At 41.5% G+C, this 22197-nt stretch overlaps 1 protein-coding gene across 2 annotated transcripts in view; it reads left to right on the top strand.

Annotated features, from left to right (window-relative positions):
* Positions 1-22197, top strand: part of mh (DNA-dependent metalloprotease SPRTN) — a 69060-nt gene that overhangs the window by 756 nt on the left and 46107 nt on the right. For both annotated transcript variants that reach the window (XM_075878620.1, XM_037435583.2), the window contains exons 2-3: positions 6695-6855; positions 15622-15730. In XM_075878620.1, coding sequence (XP_075734735.1) covers positions 6695-6855; positions 15622-15730 — 270 coding nt within the window. The remainder of the gene's footprint in view (positions 1-6694; positions 6856-15621; positions 15731-22197) is intronic.

Genomic DNA, 22197 nt, shown 5'->3' with positions numbered 1-22197 from the left:
GCACAGTAGACCACGGAAAAGTTTGCCGGTACTGTAGACCGCATGAGAACTTGCCGGTAGCTGGCAAAGGCACTTCTCTGAGAATATGTGTGTTAGCACCGATTAATTCACAAGATTTTATTCAATATTGACATGCATGAAAACCGCGCAGAAATGGGAATGTGGGATGTGCAAAGACGATTTAGACAACTCATGGTATTACTCGCCCTGTCTGCATTTGAACAAAAAGCAACCAAAAGCTAAAGTCTGGCAATGTTTCAATTGCGAATGAGGTATTGTTCAATGAAGCAAAAAAACTTGTTCTATAGTTTTTGTACCTTATTTATCTTTATTGTGTAAGTGGTGAATAAATTGTATCATGTCCCGGATCGAATGAGCTGCCGTGAAAAACTGCATTAGTGGAAATGTGATCATGCAGTGTTCAGTGGAAAAGCGATTAACCAATCAAAAGTGAGAAATTAGAAAATCGAATGGGCTAGATAACAGATAAGTGTAGTTGATACTCAGCAATAGGATGGAAAGGTGGGCTAATTGGTAATTCATGATTGTTCAGCGCTTGTGCTGTGTGCCTCCTCTTTGCTTCGTGTCTGTGTTCCTCCCGCGCTCCTAGTTCGCTGAACAATCTTGATACTCAGGTTGGTATTAAGCAAAAGAAATGGATGGAGCCAGCCACATAATCCATAGGATAGGTATTAATGGCTCCCTAGAAAAGAAGCCGTGGATTGCAGCGAGTAAGATGGAGCAGTGAAGTTAAGAAGTTCGCATATGAATAAAATGAGACCAGCTTACACTAGGCGGGCTAATTTAGATTATTTGTTGAAGCCTTCATTCTGCAGTGGACATAAACATTGGCAGGTAATGACTCTATATATTTAATATATGCATATATATATATGTTAGACATACATCTGGTCTTTATAATGTCAGCCTTGTGTTTGTCTGAGGAAGCAGCTATAAGCATTAATCCAGCTGTGATAAATGGAGTGCTTTGGAGTAATGTACACTGTTTTTATATTTTGTGTGTGAGTGTTAATAAAGCATAACTTATTTTCTGTTTAGTTTTTCTAAACAGAAAATCTTCTTTAGAGACATTGATACGTACAGAACATTAAATTCAAAGGAATTGTAGGACAGAACACAAGTTGAGCATGTCCTGAATCTAACACTTCAAATGGTGCTATGTATTCAATATTGTGTGTGATTCCAAATACACATCTAGTCAGACTTAGCCATGAAAAGCTATCCTTCTTTGTTACAAGTTTGCACCACATACTATTATCATGAAAATGAAAAAGTTAAATTTCTTTTGGTTGCTTTCTGTGTTTTTGTAAAAGAAATCTTTCTGTGGGGTGCTTAGTAAACAGCATTACAAAACTACACAGCGATGTACTGTGCACCTAGGATGTCAATATATCATGAAATCTTGTGTAATAATCGGTGTTAACAGCTGCCGGCAAGTTTCCACAAAGTCTACTGTGCCGGCTGCCTGCACTACCACACTAAAGCATAGACACCGGCAGTTTGGCCATGTGACTGCAGCCAGCCAATGGAGATGAAGTGCCGGCAGTATCCTACACAGCCCGCTCTGCCGGCTGCTGGCACCATAGACAGTTCCAACAAAATTAGGCTTACCATGCAGAAGCGGCATTGTTTGCATGTCATTGAAGGCGTCTAGTGATGTTTCATCTTAGTGTTTGCAAAGACAAAATAAAAAAAATTGACAAACAGAAAAATAATGTGTTTAGCACGTAAAACGGATAAGGACTGGGGTTGTATAAATGTTAGTGGTAAAGCGTAGAACACCAAGTGTAGCATAATGTGTCGAGGATTTGTCGGATCTAAGTTTCTTATAGAAATGCAGAAAGTTGATAAGATTTAAACGCAGGTACTATAGTATGTGACTGTAGAAACTGGAGTGTTGAAGTGGGTTGTATGGTGCAAGCTCTAAAGTCTGAAAAGGCGGGACTTGGTGTATACGACAGACGGTCGCCCACACCACGGGACGTCAGGCTCAATTTATTGAACGTTGTAAAGACTTTTTTTATATTTTTTTAGGAACTTCAATTCTGTTTACGAACGCGTACCGGGTTTGAGTAAATTTAGATTGCTGAAAAATTCTACAATGATATGGTAGCATGAAGGGACATGTTAGGCTTTGACAGTGTAAGATCGTCCCTGTATTCTTTCTCTTTTTTTTCTGCTTCCCCTCACTACTGTTGCCCTGCGGTGACACGAGCAAGTTTGAATGCATTGTTTTCACCTGTCATCACTGTTTAAAGCGGTGCACAAGCATGTATCCATTTCATATTTTGCAAGCTTTCATTCTTTTAATTAAAAAATTACTCTAGATGGCCTACAATATTATAGTTGACATAATATTTTGATTTTGGCACTAAAGAGGAGAAACACAGGAGAGAAGACAGGACAGCTGCTACCAACAACTGGTTTATGACAATGGTTGAAATGAAATATATAGCCCAGTGGGGGGATGTGCAGGTGAGCAGAGTGCATATCCAGGCAACATGCTAAGAACATGTATAAAAAAAACTTAATCTTTCTCTTATCTAGGTAACTTGCATTGTTAACACAGTCACTTTATATATATATATATATATATATATATATATATATATATATATATATATATGTATGTATGTGCTACTGCCGTCAGCAGTTTTAGCTCTAACGCTCCGATGCGTGGCGTCAGCTCGCTCGAACTGAGGTCAGCGCCACCAAGCATTGAACATGATAAGCTTGCTACAGCTAACAATAGGTGTAGCAAGCGTCAGTTTCACTAGTAAATTTCTGTTTCCAGTCTGCCTGATCGGTGGATCGAACAAACTCACTTCGCATCCTTTTTTCGGCACGTTTCGCTCGTGGTGTTCGTTGTTGTATACTTATCTCGACAATAAACTATTGCGTGCAACAGCTTATGCACCTTACAAATTTGAATTCGGAGCAAGGAATCACATGTATAAAAAGCAGAGCAAACGCATGTTCGTGGCGTTTGTAAAAGTTGCACAATAAATAAATCTCAAATGCAGTGGTGTTGTTCATTTTCTGATTCAATAGTTTTCAGACAGCATCAGTTGAACTGTTCTCGCAATTTAGAGTGTGCCTTTCTGTTCGGTTCACGCTGCATGGAAGATGTCGTATGGAGCGCAATGTTTGTGCGTGTTCTTCACAAGAAAGACGCATAGATGCAGCGCAAACATTGCGCTCATCTATGCGTCATCTAAAAATAACCAGCCGTGAGCAGATTCCTGCTCACGGCTGGTTATTTTTTTATCCACTTTTCTTTCTTCTTATTTACATTCAATTGGTTGTAATAACTTTCCCTGTACATTCCTTCGCATTACTGTCTGTTAGATCTCATTAATATTGTGTTTAAACACGGAAAAACGAGCCTTTAGGTATACACTTCTTTCCCTTATATATATATATATATATATATATATATACACACACAAAAAAAAAAAGCTAGAGTGAAGAACCTTGTGCCACAAGAGAAGGTGCCCATTGGGGCATTGTTTTCCTTCTATACAACTGTGCTCACACATGAGAGATTGGTCAAGAACTGCGAGGTTTTGCTACAACAAGTTTGTTTACAACTTCGATCGCAGGTAATTTACTTATTTATTTATTTATTTATTCAATACTGCAGACTTGAGGTCTTGCTGTACTCTGTATCCTCCAGTCTTCATCCTCTTTTTACACTGTTTCACTCTCTAGGTTTAATAAATGTTATACTAGGGCAGATAGCTTCCTGTCAAGAATTTTTTGCTTACTGTATTTTTTTTGTGCAGTTTAGGAATAAATGTTGACTTTAGCGGTTGAATTTAGCAGTTTTTGAGGGCTCCTGTCATGAGATGGTTATTTTTGATTTGGTAAAACTGCCCCGCCGAAGTGGTCTAGTTGCTAAGGTACTCGGCTGCTGACCCGCAGGTAGCAGGATTAAATCACAGCTGCGACAACTGCATTTTCGATGGCGGCGAAAATGCTGTAGGCCCGTGTATTTACTCAAGTGGTCGAAATTTCCAGAGCCCTCCTCTACGACGTCTCATAATTATATGGTGGTTAAACAAGCTAATCAATCGACTTGTCCATGCTGCCGACTATGTGAGCTATTGATGTTAAAGAGCATTCATACCGTGGTTAAACAAGCTAATTCTAGGCTAACAGACTCATAAGTTGACTCGCTCAAATTCTGATAGAATCATGAGAGCGGGTGAGTAATATTTTTTAGCGAGTTTTAGTCCAATTCAAGAAAATATTTGTGCGTGCGAGTCCTAGTGAGTTTGTCTCAGTATATTTTTTTAATGAGTCCGAGTGAGCCTGAAGGGCAAAATATATTTAGTGAGTGAGTGAGCTGCACATTTTTTGCCGACCTATAATTCCGGTTTTTACATAGAATCTTGGCTTCATAAAGTATCGGCTCGCATGTGCATTTTCGACAATGGAACGAAACATACACAGTCAACTTTCTTTATATTTTGTGTGCTAGCTGAACTGGTCATCAAGACAGCATCCTGTTTCCCTGGGTATGACCTTCCACAAGGCCGCATGTAGACCACCACTCCTTGTACACTTTGCACAAAAAGTGAAACAAATCAGCCTGCAAATTCTGAAATGTGTACTATATAAACAATACAGGAACTGATTCTGTTATCAATACGTCCTTCTACCTAAGAGTGAGATTAGGTTTTTTTATGTAACATGTCCTTAGCTTGATAAGTGGTGTTGTATTTATATGTACTTGGTTTGTCTATGCATCACTGTGCAATATATTTGGGTGTAACCATTGCTATAAACCAGTTGTTAGTAGCGCCTGCCCTTTTTTTCTCTAGTTTGTTCGTCTTAGCACAAAAATCAAGCTGTTATGTACTCACCGACTCCCCCAGCAAGTTCGTATAATTGGCATATGAGTGATTCAATCAATAATTTAACATTTGAGCCATAAAAATAATTAAGTGGTAAAAAAATGCTGGCTGTAGATACACGGGAATGCCGCTAATATGCAGCTGTCAGTGATCTCACTGCTGCGCCAAAGTGTGCCAAAATAGATTTACTGTGCCATCCTGATAAAATCAACTAAAATTGCACCAGTCTCAGGTTTGCGGCCACATCTAACTGGCAATAGCACCTCAAAGTGTGGTCCTTGGGTCTCAGAAATCACAACTGGGATCCAAAAATTCTGCTTAATAAATAGTGTTCGTGCATGTTCTCACGCCCTGCTCGGTGTTGACGCACCTTCTGCTGTTCAAGTCAGTTCCGTGAAAACGTGTATCCTCCGCCAAAGTTTGTGACGCCTAGGCCATTTGGTAGCGAGAAAGTACTTCGGTGATTCATCAGCAGACATTGTGTGTTCCAGAAACACTGCTGATCGCTAATTTCAGATGTTGCAAGGCACGTAATTTGAGCAATGTTTAGTGATAACTGCACACGGGCTGCTAAAATGTTGTCACGTCTGTTTCTGGACATCTCTGAATGACGTTTGGGAACAGTATTGAATTTTCCAAGTTTCATGTCCATGGAAGAGCACATGAAAAGTGGGAACGCATTTTCTCGAATACACCTTATCTATAGATCTTCATCCGTAAGAGCTTTTTCGTAATCTTTTTGCTCCAGCACACCAGAGTTTGTGATCATTCTTATTTTAGGTACCAATTAAAGGCCCCACCTTTCCGAGCTCTTGAGTAATAGGGCCCCATTTGATTTCAAATATTTTGCTTTTTTTGTCATCTCATTATTAAAAGAATACCTCTTGGTCAGAGTAGCCACAATTCTGTTTCACTATGCGCCGCGGGGCCCATCGCTGTTATGCCTAGCAGCAGAAGTCTCACTGCGAAGCAACTACTTTATGGTACACAACCGCCTCTTGCTTTTCAGGGTCACTAGCTGGCGGTTGAAAAAATACAGTTTCGCTTAAAGGCAGCAGTGAATGGGATAGTAATGAATTGTATTGTCATATGAAGCAAGGCTAGCAACTAACTTCTTCATGTCAGATCTTGCGTAATTAAAGCTCCATTAGATTTGGAATTAATGAAAATATTTTGTGCTCTATTCATAAAAGTCCTCATCAGTTATTTAGGTGCCTGAATGTAAATGCAACTAGCTTCTCCATTGTATACCAGGATGTGAGAATAGCTACTCCAAAGTGAAAATTTTGCTGCTCCAGAAGTTGCTCCAAATCAGAAGTCCTCGGTAGCATCAGTGAGCTATGTTTTTTTAGAGCTCTATTATTTAAAAAAAATCTTGATCAGTGTTAGCTGGGGCACCTTGTGTCTGTGTCATCAATTTTAGCCATCGTTTAACTTTAATGATGTATCATTTTTTATTTTAATTATTTTAGTTTAGTATTCTGGCTTTGTATCCAAGTGCTGGGCAATCTTTTAAAAAAATGCACCAGTATCCAATGCCTGGCCCCTCGCACAAAGCACCTGTGCTTTGGCAGGCTGATTATTCAAATGCATATGTAATTAAAAAATAAATAAGTATTTTATAATTTTGTAGGGGCATATTTGGCATGGTAATTGTATTTCAATTTATTTGCCTTAAAGCGAATTCCTTTTTGAAGCGGAGAAAGCACATTCGTGCATTATCTCTACATGAGTAGGTGATTGCAACTGTTCGGTGGCCATATGACTTGGAAGTGTCATGTACACAGATTTACTCACATATTCTGTGTGTGCAGGTGCCTTATTCATCACGGAGAGATCTTTCAGTTGTGGATGACTTTTGGGAGCTAAATGACCCAAATCCAGATCTGCGTAGCCTCTTCGTTGAGTTCAATGAGGCTTTTTTCTTTGGAAAACTGAGTCATGTTGAAGTACGCTGGAGTCCACGCATGACCCTGTGAGCATAAACTTTTATGTATTTTTAGAATCTCCACATGTTTGCATTTTATGTGCATTGTTGTGTGCCATTATTGTAAGTTACACTCTTAAGAAGCAGGGGTGGGCAAGTGCCCTCGATTGTGCTTTTCTCCTGTGCCGTCGTCCTTGCTTGTAAAATATGTGCCTGTACTCCATTGTTCTTTCCTCATGAGAAAACTTACCTGCCCTCGCTCACATTGATAAGGCTAATATCCATATTTTACCTTCAGCTTGCTACAAGTTCCAATAAAGAATTCATTCCTCCTGTGATCTTAGTTTGCGCATATGGTTGCTTATAGAGGGATTGTATTGGCATTTTGAGTAAACCATCTTCATTGCTTGCCAAGCAACCACCACATGTGCCAGGTTTTTTTTTTTTTCATTTTGTTACAAATAAAAATTGTTGCATTTCACTTGTTTTGTATAGCACCACCGCTAATCTCACTTGTATATAACCTTCAGTGCTAAGGAATAGAGGTATCATTTTTTTGTTTTATTGGATTGTATCAAAGCAGCTCAAATGGCTCGTGTACAGAAGTAGGCACGTGCACGAATAAAGCTAAAGGGCATCTTTTAATGTCCGATGCCTCATGAAGCACAGATTCTAATGTCATTAGGGTAATCTGCATATTTCACTCTTTAGTTACAGCGTGCTAAATCTATGAAGTCCTGTGATACCTTCGAACTTGCATTTTTTTCTTGAGATGCTCAAAAGAGAAAACTTTGCATGCTACACCGATAATAGAATATTTGCTCTGAGGTGTTGGAGTGGCGCCGCCTGGCGGGAGGTCTGGGTGATGTCATGGCAAGGTTACTGCAATGCCCGCCGTGGTGCGCATACATACTATGTGCCCGCTTATTCGTACGTTCCTTCGCTGTTTGCGACCGCTTTTCACTTATCTTAAGCTTTAGATGAATGACGAAAACAGTATAATGCTCCCAGTAAAATTACAAAAAGCTTTCGTCCAGTATGACTGCCAGTGGTTCCCGTGCTCCGTTTTACACACTTTGATCAGGTTTGCTGTTGTGTCGCGTGGCTAAACTTGACGATGGGTTCGATTCTCAACCACGGTAGCTGCATTCTGATTGGAGAGAAGAGCAAGAACATGTTTGGGCTCAGATGCAGCAGTACATTAAACAATGCCAGGTGGTCACAATTATGCTACAGTGCGCCCCGTAATCAAGCAGCAGCTTTCACACATAAGATGCCATGTTTACATTAATAGGTTACATTGTTCACAGGTGGTTCTTTTTTCTCTATGATGTTTTCACCTCCACAAGCTCGGCTTCGGTCCCTACGTGGGATTAACCTAGTGGTGCGGGGTCTCCCCTGCGTCATCTCAGGACCAAAATAAAGTTTCAATCAATCAATCCACAAGTTCTTTCCAGGATGCATGCACATATCTTTAGACTTTTTTTTTTGCCTGTGTGCTTTCTCCGCACAGTGTTGCAAAAACCAGTGCACTCCCAAGACTTCATAAGTATTTCAAAAGCCCGAGAATGCCACTGCAGCTCTTGTGTGTTTGTCTTGTGTAGTCGTCCATGCATCTTGTAGTTTTGTTTCACGCTTTCTACGTAGTATTCTTGGGGCTTCATCTCACTAAAAGATATTGAGGTTAATTGAACTTCATGTAGCATCGTAGCAATGGCACTGTTACACTCGTAAAAAGTAGTTTAGATAGCTAATAAATTATTTTTTCTTGGATTTGATTACTCCTGAGCGTCATCAACCTGCATGTGGATGTGACGTGCGACACCAGACATTGACTCGTCGATGCGAAGGACGTTCTCATTATTTTGTGGGCCACGTCGCGGAGAGCGTCATCAAAGTACTGCAGAATGCTCATTTCGGCTTTACAGGCGTTTATTTTGCAAGTGCTTGCTATAAATAATGTGCCCATGTAAATTAAACATTGCCTTTCGTGACGCGGTGGTTGATCGGACCAGCAGTTCATGCAAATTGGGGTATGCAGCAACATTATCCCCTGAAGTACGCATTGCGTTTTCACGAGCTGACACGAACGCCCTGCTTCGCTGCGTGATGCGCAGCTACACACTTCAGCACTGGATCAAACCGGAACGGCGACACCAGCGACTTCACAAATGGGACCCGGAAATGAGGTTCCGCATGCCTCCTAAATTGAAACGGCAACTCACAAGTATGATCCACCGCATTCGTCTTGGTGTAGCGTACACCAGACGTTACGCACATATTATCGGTAGCAATGACACCGGTCCTAATTGTGAACACTGTGATGTGCCAGAAACACTTGAGCACATATTTTGTGTCTGCGCAGCATACGATCGTGAACGACAAACACTGATTTCTTCTACTTAACTATATCGCAGTAGGTCATTAACTGATGAGACCATGTTGGGCCCTTGGCCAGACACCAACAGTGCAACTGCGGTCACAAGAGCAGTTATAACCTTTTTGGAAACAACTGGACTATGTGCGCGGCTATAAAATGTGTCTCAACTAGAAAGAAAATTACATACTCACCTCTCTATCTCACCATCGTCATCCATTAATCTTTCTTTTCCCCTTTCCCTTCCCCCAGTGTAGAGTAGCAGGCTAGAGCAAGCTATCGCTCAGGCCGACCTCTCTGCCTTTCTGTAAATAAACTTACCTCCTCCTCTTTATCCCAAGTGACTGTTTTGAAGTAATCTTCACATAACGAAGTATACTAACATCTAAGTCTTTCCGTAAACATCTTGTGTGATGCAGTATTATTTTGTTTATTAAGCAGGAAGTGCAAAAATCACCTGGATAATCTGCAGATAAATGGCAATGTACTTTGTGAGTTTAAAGCATCCTAATTTAATTTGTAATTTTCGGCACAGATGTTTTAACCACAGAATGTAATGAAGTCAGAATGATTAGCGTAAATCTTTTTTATCACCAATAAACCTCTCCCTGTTTGTAAACAGTGTGACGTCACTGCGGGCACCCCGCCCACCATACACTCTCGGATCAGGTGCTGCTTGGCAAGAAAGTTCCGCCAGCGGCATCTTTCTGCATAGCAGAGCTGCGTGTTTGCATTCCTTCAACAGAAGTTTCTACATTGCTATGTCCTAAAGTCACAGCTTTTGAAGGAAGGGGGTCGTGAAAGGGTCCCTGCTCATAGTGTGAAAATTGGCTTGTCATAGATGGCTGGATGGAGAAACTTTATTTAGAGCACCAAGAGACGCGACCAGCACGCAGTGGGCTTCACCCACGTAGATAGCAGCAATAAAAAATCTGATATTTTTCAAAAGCGAACGTATTGAATGTACACGGTGACTGGCACTTTGACAAATACCTGCATGGCATGGATTTAAACTTATTCGATTTCTATCGTGGCATGTGCAATGCAGTTTTAAATGAGGTACAGCATTTGCGGCAGCATGGTTTTGAGGTGCTGTGCGCGACGTCATGAATAAGTTTCTCACTCATTGTGCAGAAGTCTGATCGAAGATGAATGAAAAAAAAAAAAAGATACACTTCTTGCGGTGTGTTACACTGCGGTTAACATATCCTAGTGAATATGAAAGTGAAATTCTGCTGCTGCGTTTCTCAATAACCCGCTGAAAATTTGTGATGTAAAACCCGACAACTTAATAATATATGTGTCGCTACGATTGTGTCGCTACGATGACTGGGCGACATGGCCTGGCTCATACCCCATGTTTATTCCATGCTCACTTCTTCCTCCTCTACTTCTCCTAACCATCGCTTCATACGTCACATATACAGTATTATCTGGCACAGTTACCTTCCTGCATTTGACACCTATGACGTGTTTTCGTACATATATTGCTCCTTTAGGCCTGATACACAAACTTCTAATGCTCATTGTCACTTTATAAGGATCGTGCCGTAAAAGTACAAAGACAAGAAACAAAAATCACTGTTTTTATTAACACATATCAGGTATCTGATAATACGAGTTATAGCTGTGGTGAAGCGTATATGCAGAATCGGCAATGCTACAAAGTGCTTATAGCTCATGCATAGTCATATATATCACCCGGAGATTATGCACTTTTATTTTTCTGCATGCCACACATATGCTGAGATGTACGCACTCGCAGATGATCGCGTCAAATGTATTTTTACCTTGACTAAAATGTCAGATCGTAAAGTTCCGTCGACAACCGGTTACTGCAACCGGCCCACAACAAATACCAATGTTTTCGCAAACAGGACGCATCGCGTTATTCACATTGTACACACCACGCTCAATATTTCCAGTTTCACCGTCCGTAAAGGTGAACCAATATTGTCGATGCCTTTCAACGCACACTACACGTCACAGTCAACACTGCACATTTTCGAAGACGATGCCGCTGTTCCTCGCACAGGGCACCACGTGTGTTCGCTTCTCCGAGATAAACAGCCAGCCAGCGTGGCAAATATTTCATCACACACTTTACCACACACCTAGAGGTTCTCTGACACATACCACAGCTAATGTTGCCAATGTGAGATAAAGATTAAGCTTTCAAAAAGAAAAAAAAAACTTGCACCGGTTACTGCCCCACTCAGATACCTGCGGGAGTGTCAGGTCAACCGCCGCCTCGCATGTGCTGTGCACTTGTGACGTCACACTGTGACGTACCCCGGTAGAGGTCTATTTCTTGGAGTAAGCAGAAAAAAGAACAAATTCTTTGCTATCCTGCATCACAATTTTCATAGGGAATCTTCCATTCGGACGGGAGTTTTTGCATTGTAAGCTATATTATTGAAACTTTCTGCAGCTCACTTAACTGTCTCTTGTAGCAAAAACATTCACTTTATACCTTAGTGAATTTGCATTGGGAAAATGAGCAGTAATCTCTACTGTATCGCGAAGGAGTTGACAGGCGCAGAAAAAAGCTCTCTTTGGTCGGCGGAGCAAGCGAGTCTTTATTGTGACGTCACGTCGATGCAACTATCGCGCCGCCAGTGTTTGTTCTCAAGGCTAATAACTAAGATGCTTATTAAGGCTGAGGATATCAAGGAAAAACTTCTGAAAACATGGTGTGTTTTAATGTGGTTGTTGGCCTTGGTGCAATAAAAATGGGTTCCTTAGTGTTATAATGTACAGGGGTGGAAGTGTTGCGCCAATCTGGCCTGCTGTGCCAGGCTGCGCATAAACGGTAATTTTTATGATAATTGTCAATGGGAAATGTAAACCCCCAAATCTAGCTGATTATTATCGTCGACTGAGCAACACTGCATGTTGGCTACACCAACGACTGAAGTAGAGTGTACTAGAAGTGTTGAGTGGCGAGACCGTGCCTTGCGGCCTGATCCCTTCCGCGTTGCCCGTAGCGGCGGCGCTGCACTCGAATAGTACTGAAAAAGCCGCGTGCAGGAACTGCTATGCGTTTCGGTCCCTCCGCCGTGTTTTCTTAATTCAGATTTTTTCGTACCTGCCCATCATTCATGTCTAGCAAATATGCCATAGTCCTTGAAGTATGACGGGCCAATCAACTGAACTTGAGCTCCATAAGAGCCCTTGTAGAGATCGAAAATAATTCAGAAAGAGGGTGTCTTATAATGATTTCTTCTGTCATAACTCTTTCTTCGTTGCTTAGGTATCTACAATATACAGAATAACTAAGCCGATATATTGGAAGTTAGCTGCGCTCAGAAAGCTGTGAGATTAAAAAAAATACCATTTCAAACGCACGCAGAACCAGGAGGCAGTTAGTAGACAGGGGAGAAGGAGGGAACCTGAACCCTCTACACCATGAAATTTTCTCATAATTTAACTTTTTAGGTTACATTAAAATATTTACGCGCATTCAAAGCGACCATCAATTGCAAAAGTTAGTGGTTCTGCTGCTTGATTGTTTAACATAGTTGGGCAAGAAATGCACCGCCTAAAAATTGCAGCTGTGCTAAGGGGCATTGCATGGATATTGTTAATGGGGTGGTGACGCGTGACTTAAGTGCATGTACTTGTGGATATATACACACACGCACACTATTCTCTAAGTTTATAACGTTTATTACGGTAGCCGGAAGAAACTTTGATCATCTATTTCATATGTATGTGTGTGTGTGTGTGTGTATATATATATATATATATATATATATATATATATATATATTGTGTGTGTGTTTAGTGGGTACATACAGAAATTGAGTTTCTCAAAACAAGATGCACCACTACCTGCCTACACTTTGACACTTGACAATAGAACTATGCTTATAATGCAAATCATCATCATAAAGTTGCTGGCTTGCAATAGCATTACGCCAATAGATTATTTGGAAAGCAGATTTATTTATTATTAAGATTTATTTAAGCTGTCGATACAAAATGAGAACTGGTTACAATGAATTTATGCAGATTAGCAGACAGGCTATATATAAAATTGGCACTTTTTAATATGCTTGTGTGTTTTTTAATATGTTCAATGTTTGATATGTTTAATATGTTTTTTAATATATTCAAGCCTTTCAGAAAGTAATAATTATCTTTTGTAAAACTGGCATGATAAATTTGAGTCGTCACCGATATAAATGTCGTAACAGCGTTACTTATACTCGGGTTTCTCGTGAAACGATCGAGCTCATGTAGGCTCATATAAGGAACACTGTGCTCTGCATATCGTAGAGTGTGGCGACAAAACGAGCGTATCATTTAATAACAGTATTGACACTTCTCCTCTCTTTGTAGTTCGCCAGTAGCCACTTATAATGTAACGCAGCTCAAAGCGCTGCTTGAGTGAGAAGCTAGGCGGATCCGTGCAAATTCCGATGGACTTTTTTTGTGTGTGTGTGTGGGTCGGCAAGCTCTTTAAACAATGAATGTATCGGCGCAATTTCAGTGTGCCTGCCTATTCACTCGTGCACCATGGTGCGTAGCAGGTGCGTCTATTGATAAAGGCTCAGAAACGCATTAAACGCACGAAAAACGAGCAACTAGACGCTTTCGCAGGCTACGGCGACCATGCTCCCAATGCAGACGCTCCGGAGATCTTCAGTACCATGTGACAACAGCACCGCCGCTACTGTCACCCGCAAGAGAATCGGCCCAGATGCGCCGCGGCCGCCTCGTTCACTCCACTGCCCCCTTCTAGTACACTGTAACTGAAGTGCTGAAGGTCACGATGCACGCTTGACATACCTTCATCCCCCTGCGCCATCCCTCCCTGTTCAGAAGAACGGGAACTTGGTCATGTTGGAACTATTCCATATTGGCACCTATAGTGCACAGGAATGCAGTGTAAACTTCCGAAATATGATTTATTTACACAGCAGTACAAGTAAAAATATAGGAAACGGGAAGCTCTGCTCGCAGGCGCTTAAGTACGAGATTATATTTTCAAAGCATGATGACACATCTGAAAGATATGCAGCCAACAATAACACAAAAGGACAAAAAAAATGTTTGCCGGATTACCAGACCATGCTTAACTTCCAGCGCGTTTGTAGCGATGAAAGGAGAAAGTAATAACAGTGCGACGAATCGACGTAACTCTGCTCGTACCTGACGAATTCTAATCGTTTTCGTGGTAGTTGATTTGTGAGGCAATAAACTCCCTTTAGTGAAGCCATTTGATGGGTACTTGGTAAAGTGCTGCAGGGCCCCTTTAATGGAACTGGCTCAATAGTTTGATTCAAGCAGATGCAACATGTAGGTTTTTTTTTTTTTAAATTCAGAACTGCGTTTTTGAGTTCACGTTACAATCTAGAATTGACCCATTTTAATTACAGTGTTTTGAAAGGACCAACAACCATTTTCATGGTGCCCATTATTCTTAGCGCGAAGGAAATCTTGCCCGTCTGTAAAGTGGAAATCACAGCAAAATGTTTGTAATTAGAGTTCTTCTATCTGCAGGGAATATGAAGGCATATGCTCACATGCTGCAAACAGTGACTGTGCGGGCGGTTCGTGTTGGAAGCACGATTGTTTATTGCGCATGTGTTCATTCTGCGAGCATGGGCTACGGCTTGACTTGGTCCACTGGCGGCCGTGACATAGCACCACTTTTCACCATGCTACCCCTTTAATGTCGTAAGCAGCACAGAATTGAGTGGGGCTGTATAATAATATATGTACTCTTATATTAAAGACTGGCGCACCCGACAGCATCAGCCTATGACTACGTTCAGCAAAGTTATCAACTCCATATTCTATGATCCAGCTTTAAGGCTCTTCCATTAGGCTGCACTACAAGACGGTTAAGCATGATTCAAAAATATAAACCCTAGTCATAACGGGATAGAATGCTCGAATATGTCAGTATATTTCATGCTCTTTTCATGTATACTATGATCTAATCGCACGTTCTGGCCACTTGTCGATCCCTTTAAAGTAGAACACCTGCAAGCACATTTTGTTTCTTTGAAATTAAGCCGAGTTTTGGTTCCTGGCTTTAGCTCTTTTAGGAGGGAAAAAAATGCCAAATGGACTTACCTTAATTTCATTCTCGTTAGTGAGTCCGACTCAGGCTGGGTAAAATTTTAATGAATATGACTTTCAATTAGCCTGGCCGAATAGAAATATGGTCGATTTGAGCCTAAGTGGGCTTACTAGGGTATAATTCTGGTGAGTTTTATTAGGCTCAGCAAAAATTTCAGAAAGTTGTGTGAAAACCCTCTCGAAAAAAATTCGAGTGAGTGAGCCCTTAGTAGAAAGTATATTTTGTGAGTGCAGAACTTGAGTGATGAAGCCCTAAGCAGAAAATATATTTTGTGAGTGAGTTCCATTTATTTTTCTGACTTATGTTGGCAATGGCTTGAAAAGTGAATTGTGATATTACTCAGATGTGCCGGGTTGTGCTGCTACGAGGGTCAAGGTGGCCTGTGTTCTGTACGTCTCAGCGAACCACTGCTGAAGTTGCGGCCGAGGAAGGACCTTGTGGAAACCCTGCTGGTGAATATCTCTAGCTGCTAATTGTTTTTTTCTGAAACTGAGCATGCTTGCTTTGAAAAATTTCCTTTATGTTTTTTTTATAAAGGTAGCTGTGTGTCCAGAATGGATTCCTATTTGTTTAAGGAGCCCTCTGACACTTTTTTGAAGCGCCTATGTCACTGCTGACTTCATCAACGTGTAGTAGTGTTCGCTAGGACTATTGCGGGCAGAAGTGATGGAAAAGAGCGCCAGCCTATCATTGGATAAATGTAATTTTAGAAGTTATCGCAGCATTTCATTGAGAAGAGATTACTTTGAGTTTAAAGAAAGCGGCTCCCTTCTCTTTGTGCTCGTGAATGGTTGGGCAAACAGTGCACCATATGCCACTGCGCTGCAGAAAACATGCTTGGGCACTCCACACTTCGTTGTTTTCAAAGTGAAGGGGAAAGGACTGTAAAGCACTGAAACAGACGCTGTCGCAACAAGAACGATTGCTAAATCTACAAAACATGATCGTGAGCTGTCTCACTTTGTGTGTGTGGCTTACTCCTAGGCACCATATTGTTTGTTGCTGTCACAACGCTGGTGTGTTGGATAGAACACGTAAAATGGTGTGCAAGCTTCTTCTGTGTAGGAGCTCTCACCTCAGTCCATTGGCAGTACTTAGTAATGCCAGTGGAGAGTGAAATGTGGTCAAGCGACACCGTAAGGATTGAGCCATGAGGGGAGGTGTCCTTTTTATTGTATATTGAATTTTCTAGGCTGAATAACCGACTGCCTGACCCTGTTGCTTGCTGCCGTTCTTTTTTCACTACTCTGTTAACCCTTCTATGCAACCCGGTAGTAAAAAATGTAAAACATGGAAGTCTTGAACAGTGTTGGGGGCCCCTTTAATGACGACACTACAAGGTCTGTTAGACAAGTATCCGACCTTTGGTGGAAGAAAAAAAAACTGGCGTAATTGGGGCATTAGAAGCCTAATCCCCCTCAAAGTAGTCCCCTTGAGACTCCACACACTTCTCCCAGTAGTGCTGCCATTGCTGGAATCATTCTGAGAAGGTCTCTATTGCAATGGACTTTAGCTCAGGTGTTGTTGCAGCCATAAAATCCGCTCTTGTCCGAACTCGCTCTTCTTTAAAGGGGCGGACTCATCTTAGACATTTTTTCGTTTATTTCTTCAGTGATCTTGGTCATACTGCACATGCTTATGAAGTTTTTTTCTGCTGATTTCAAATATGCAATTACTTTTCTTGTGACTCATCGTTTCCCTGAAATAACTTAAGTTCACCCCCTATTGTTTAAGGCCACCATAGAAAAAAAAGCACTTCATTAAAAGTGATACTAATTAAAATATGGCAACATAAACTAATGACTAGAGATTAAAAGTATGCAAGAGTTATTTGTTTTTCAGGCGTTCTTAGTTATTTTACAGCAAAATGAACTTTTCATTTTCAAAAGCAGTTGGAATTGTGTTAAATTTTAAAGTAATTAATTTAAAAGGCTTGTGCTCTATAATCTGTTCTCATACTTTCATTCTATACACATACAGGTTTCTATTGCAAAAAGAATTATTGTTGTACCTTCCCTAGCTGCAGGAATATTGAGGCCTCAAAATTGAAGTCGTAAATTTATTTTTTTGAGAAAAATGAAAAAAAAAACTGAAAACACCCAGTTTCTTCAAGAAACACCAATAGTGGTGTACACGTTTTTCAATGCTCATATAGAGGCTCATTAATTGGTAGTAGAGCTTCGGACACAGGTGCTGGCAAATTATGAAGAAGCCTCTAAGTAGGCTCCCCACTTTTTGCACATTCTACATTGTGCTAGAACTAAGACTCTGGGCAGTCAGAATGACATTACAAAAAAAAAATTATCACTACCTTGTGGTTGAAAATTAGCTGAGCGATAGATTAATACTTACATAACCCAAATATGTCAATTTAAAAAAAGAAGTAAATTTTTTGTCACTTTTTGGTCTTTCTATGTAAGTAACAGCGGGACACAACCTTGCTATAATAAATTTTCTGCACAGACTGTCTAGGAATTTCACCCTGGATTTTGGCATTTTGGTTTGAGCATGCATCTTCTTGAGGTTCCACACAGGCGACGAAGTGCGAAGAAGCGGTGGTGCGCACGGCACACTAGGCGAGAGCGAGCGCTTGTTATTGTGCGTGAGGTGGGCAGGCGGGCCTGCGCCCCACGTTGTCACCGTTCTTGCCGCCAAGGGAGCATAGGTGGATATGCCTCCCCCCCCTCCAAACCGAACAAAAAAAAAAATACTTTTGCGTTGGCAGTGCCACACTTTTAGTTAGCATCACATGGAGCCGCACTGCATATGGAGGGCTTTTTACCAAACAGTTATCCGCAGTGTTTTTGTCCATGTCGTTCGCTCTTCATTTTCGACGCCGTGAGCGCATGCATGATTTTACTGTGCGTGCATGGTGTGACCCCCGACGACATTCAGCTTTACTTTTTTTTTTTTAATGCAGACAACCGTGTCGTCACCACTGAGGGGATGCTAGATAAAACTCTCCGAGACCACGGTCACTACGTGTATCTGTGGAGGTTGACTCATCACACGCTTCCGTCTTGCGCCGCACTGCAAGTTTGCAGTCTTGTAGCTTTGGCGATTAGCCGATTAGTTCTGGCAACAACGTGACGGTGCGTTGAGTGCAACGCAATGAAGGCGATGGATGTCAGACTGCCCAGGCGGCGTTGCGAAAAACGTCGCCACCAGAGCCCCCCATTGCTGCGCCGGCCATAAATGAATGGGTAGCGCAACAAGAGCCTTTTGCAAACGAACGTGCATAGGCCCTCCTCCTTCGTTGGTCTTGAGGAGCGGTTTCTTGAAAATTTAGGGCCTGGCAAGCTTTTTCCTTCAATCTAACCTCGCTTCAGAAAAGTGGGACGCTCATAAAAACGAAATGTGGGCATAATGCAAAAGTTGTTCCAGTTATTTCGGCGTGCTGCAACTGTCAATTTAAGTGCAAGCAAGCATCGCATGACATCGAGTTCGTGGCAAGCACTCCGATGCGCGTTCTGTAGCGCTTAAATGCGTTTAACTTGGGCATGTAGAAAATGACAAAGCGTTGAAATGCATACACGAGCAATCTTAACTATCAGTGGTATGAAGCTCGCATTATGCAGCACGAATGACCCTGGCGTTTTTACCGCGTGCGATGTTTACCGCATGCATCACTTGTCTAATGTTGCACGTTGTGCACTGTGGTCAGAGGGTCTGTTAAGCTTGGTAATCAAAGTTACTATGCTTCTCCGTCAAGGCTACTGAAAACAATTGCAGGAGACCTACATTATCACGGTCTCATGCGAACGGCTCTGGAGAATGCGAGTAATTCACTTACCCAACAAGTTTGCAACGGCCTGTATCTAGCGTTCTCGCCATCCTGCTTTGCGAAATCTGCGGAAATCAGTAAAACTGAAGTCCTTTACGAACTGAAACTGAAGTCCTTTACGTTGCGTTGTGGCGATTCACAACGCAACGGTAGCGTCGACTGGGGCCTTTTTTCGAGAATGCAGAGTTGTTGCATCTGCTCTTGTTTTCGCCCATCGTACTTGGCGAGTGAACCAGCAAGCACTTCACGTTGGTTCGGTGACACGTCCGACTAGCGGAGAGCAATTAGTAGCTTTTTTTCTTAGTGTGAAATGCGCAAATACACGAAATATTTAGTTAAATCGTTGTCTCATACGCTGTACTTGCACTTGGTTGTGCATGAACAAGAGAGTCGGGATTCGCACTGCTCAAAACTGCGTTGACAGGTGGCACTGGGTGTCCGTAAAACTCCAGAGTCTGACGTCTATATCAAAAAATTTATGTTATACGAAGTAAGGCTGGCGGCGAATTCTTTTGGATCCGATATCGTGGTACTCCTACTTGTCGAGATAGCACGCGCACCAGCAGTCGCAACCGCCCTTAAAATTAAAGTTCATTGTTGCTACTCAAGCGCGCCCCCCCCCCCCCCCTTTGTGTTTTTTCATGTCGTTCAAGACGGGAGGTTTCCTTTCTGTTTGACCATTCTACGGCAGTTCTAACATGGGGAGATGTTATCTTATGTGCCTTCCAGGCGATAGCGATGGGCCTGCTCATTTGATCCGAGCTTCAGCAGCGCTTGCACGCTTTTACCTGCTCGAGAAAGTTACGATGCGTCGGGGCATGTTATCAATTTATACTTGTTACGGAACATAGGGGCGACGGCAAAAAACCGCCGAGAGTGTCCATACCATTGCTCTCGCAATAATAACGCAGTTTTTTACCGCTAAACAAGTTTTTGGGTTAGCTCAGCCTTCAGCCACTCTTTTGTTTGATTTGTGCGTTTATTTTCTGAATTTCGGTAACGAACCTCTATATAACAAAATCCTGTTTATAGCGAGTTTTTCGGGGAATAGCAATTTTGTTATATTCAGGTTTAACTGTAGAACACAGTGGCAGATATATATTAGTAATGTGCTTTGATAAATACAGGCGGAACAACTTCGAAAAAATGACTACCAACTATTGGCTAAGCAGTTTACCCTGTTTCCACTTCAGCTGTCTGTAACCCGGAGGCGTGTTAACTCTTTCCTTACCACGGGAAAATTAGCCTATTTTTGTATGTTGCAGTTAGGAATTTTCTGTGTCGTTGCTACTAGGTTTACAGTGCCATGCAGTACATCAAAATAAAGACCAATGAACGTAATTTTGAATGCTTTTTATTTTGAAACAATAAAGAAAATTATTTTGGCGAAAAAAATTCGTATACGAAAGATCTAAAAATTTCAAACATTTTTTTGAAAATGAAGCGATATCTCCGACAAAAAATTTTTCTGAGAAATTCTGAAATATACAAAATGTTTAGTAATCACAGGGCAACATTATTTAGAAGAATTGTTAAAATTGACAAAGCTGTTTTTGAGTTACAAAAAAATTGCCTGATGCATAGCGAAAGAGTGAAGTTCTAAGTATGTCCTACGCGAGATTTTTTTTTTTTTTCAAGAAAAAAAACTTTACAGCAAATTATTACATACCAAAATGCAAGTACTAAATGTAGGGTTTGAAAGGTACATTTGACGAAAAAACTGGCAGATCTAAATAGGTAACAAAAATTGACAAACACAAATAATTAGGTACGTTCACAACAAACGTCGTAATGATATACTTATATCTTCCGAGTAAATAAATTATGGAAAAATTATGAGAGATGCAAAATATTTACGTATTGGAGTAAGATTTAAAAAATGAAAGTTATAGCTGAAAAACTTCTCGAGCTATAATTTGTTCACTCAGGGACATCAGTGTGCCAGGCACCAAAACAGTTTCTCGCTGTGAAGCACAAATGGACATTGCAGGTGCGACAGAAAACGTTCATCTTGTGTTGAGATTTGTTCTCTTGGTAGCACTTTTTACAGTTGCGCCGTATCTCCAATCGTTCAGGCTGGTGCTGTACACCCGTAGGTGGCCGAATTGGGGTGGGTGGGAGGAATAGAAGCTGGTGCGGTGTCCTCTATCTGAAGAAGTTGTTGAACGAGTTCTGTTCTAAAAGCCAGCAGATCGAAGCGAGGCAGCCTAGAAAGTTCAGGTGTTTCTGGATTTTACCTGCGATGTGCTTCAAAAAGAATGTAGCTGTTCACAGCTGCAATATCAATGCTGTGGAAGAACAACGTCTTCCACCAGCGGACGCATTTTCTAAGAACATTGTAAGAAACAATCAGCTGGTCAGACTTGTCGACCCCTAACATGTTGGCATTATATTCGTCGATGAGTTTAGGTTTCTTGATTGTGATCTGTTCCCACTTCCCGTTTTTATTTTCCCTTCTCTTAGCGGGCACATGAGCGTTAGCGGTGTGAGCTGTGCTAACCATATGCACAACACGCTGATCCTTCCACTGAAGGTACAAAACCCCCTTATCCCGTAGCCAGCGAATGTCCCCTCTCTTGGATTTTCTTTCCCAGGTGATATTTTTCAATTCTGATGGGAACCCGCGGCGATCTTTTCTAGTAGTGCCACACGCGAGTGTCTTGCGTTCTAGCAAGTGCACAAGAAGAGATGTGGACGTATAGAAATTGTCCATGTAAATGACATAGCCACGGTCAAGGTATTTGTCGCAAAGCTTCGTCTCCACATCGAATGCCAGCCCATTTGTGCTCGGTTTTTCACGCTTCCCCGTGTACACTATTAATTTAATGGTGTAGCCGGTCTTCGGATCTACAAAAACCCACAATTTGTATCCCCATTTCACAACTTTGTCTTGAATATACTGCCGAATTCGGGAGCGCGCTTTGGATTTAACCATTCTTTCATCAACTGAAATTTCGCAATACGGCTGTAAAAACGTTGCAGAGCAGTCATTGATGTGTTGAAGAAGCCAAGACACCTTGTCCAGTTTTTGTGCGGTAGCGCCGTACGTTTCGGGATCCAAAACATGCAGCATGGCCAGAAGTGCGGTGAAACGCCGCCTTGACATGACTTTTGGTGGAAGCAGTCCTGAAAGCA

The sequence above is a fragment of the Rhipicephalus microplus genome, chromosome X (assembly GCF_043290135.1).
Source record: "Rhipicephalus microplus isolate Deutch F79 chromosome X, USDA_Rmic, whole genome shotgun sequence".
Classification (NCBI taxonomy): Eukaryota; Metazoa; Arthropoda; class Arachnida; order Ixodida; family Ixodidae; genus Rhipicephalus; species Rhipicephalus microplus.
Note: the sequence above shows the minus strand (reverse complement) of the source record. Positions and strands in the feature narration are given on the sequence as shown.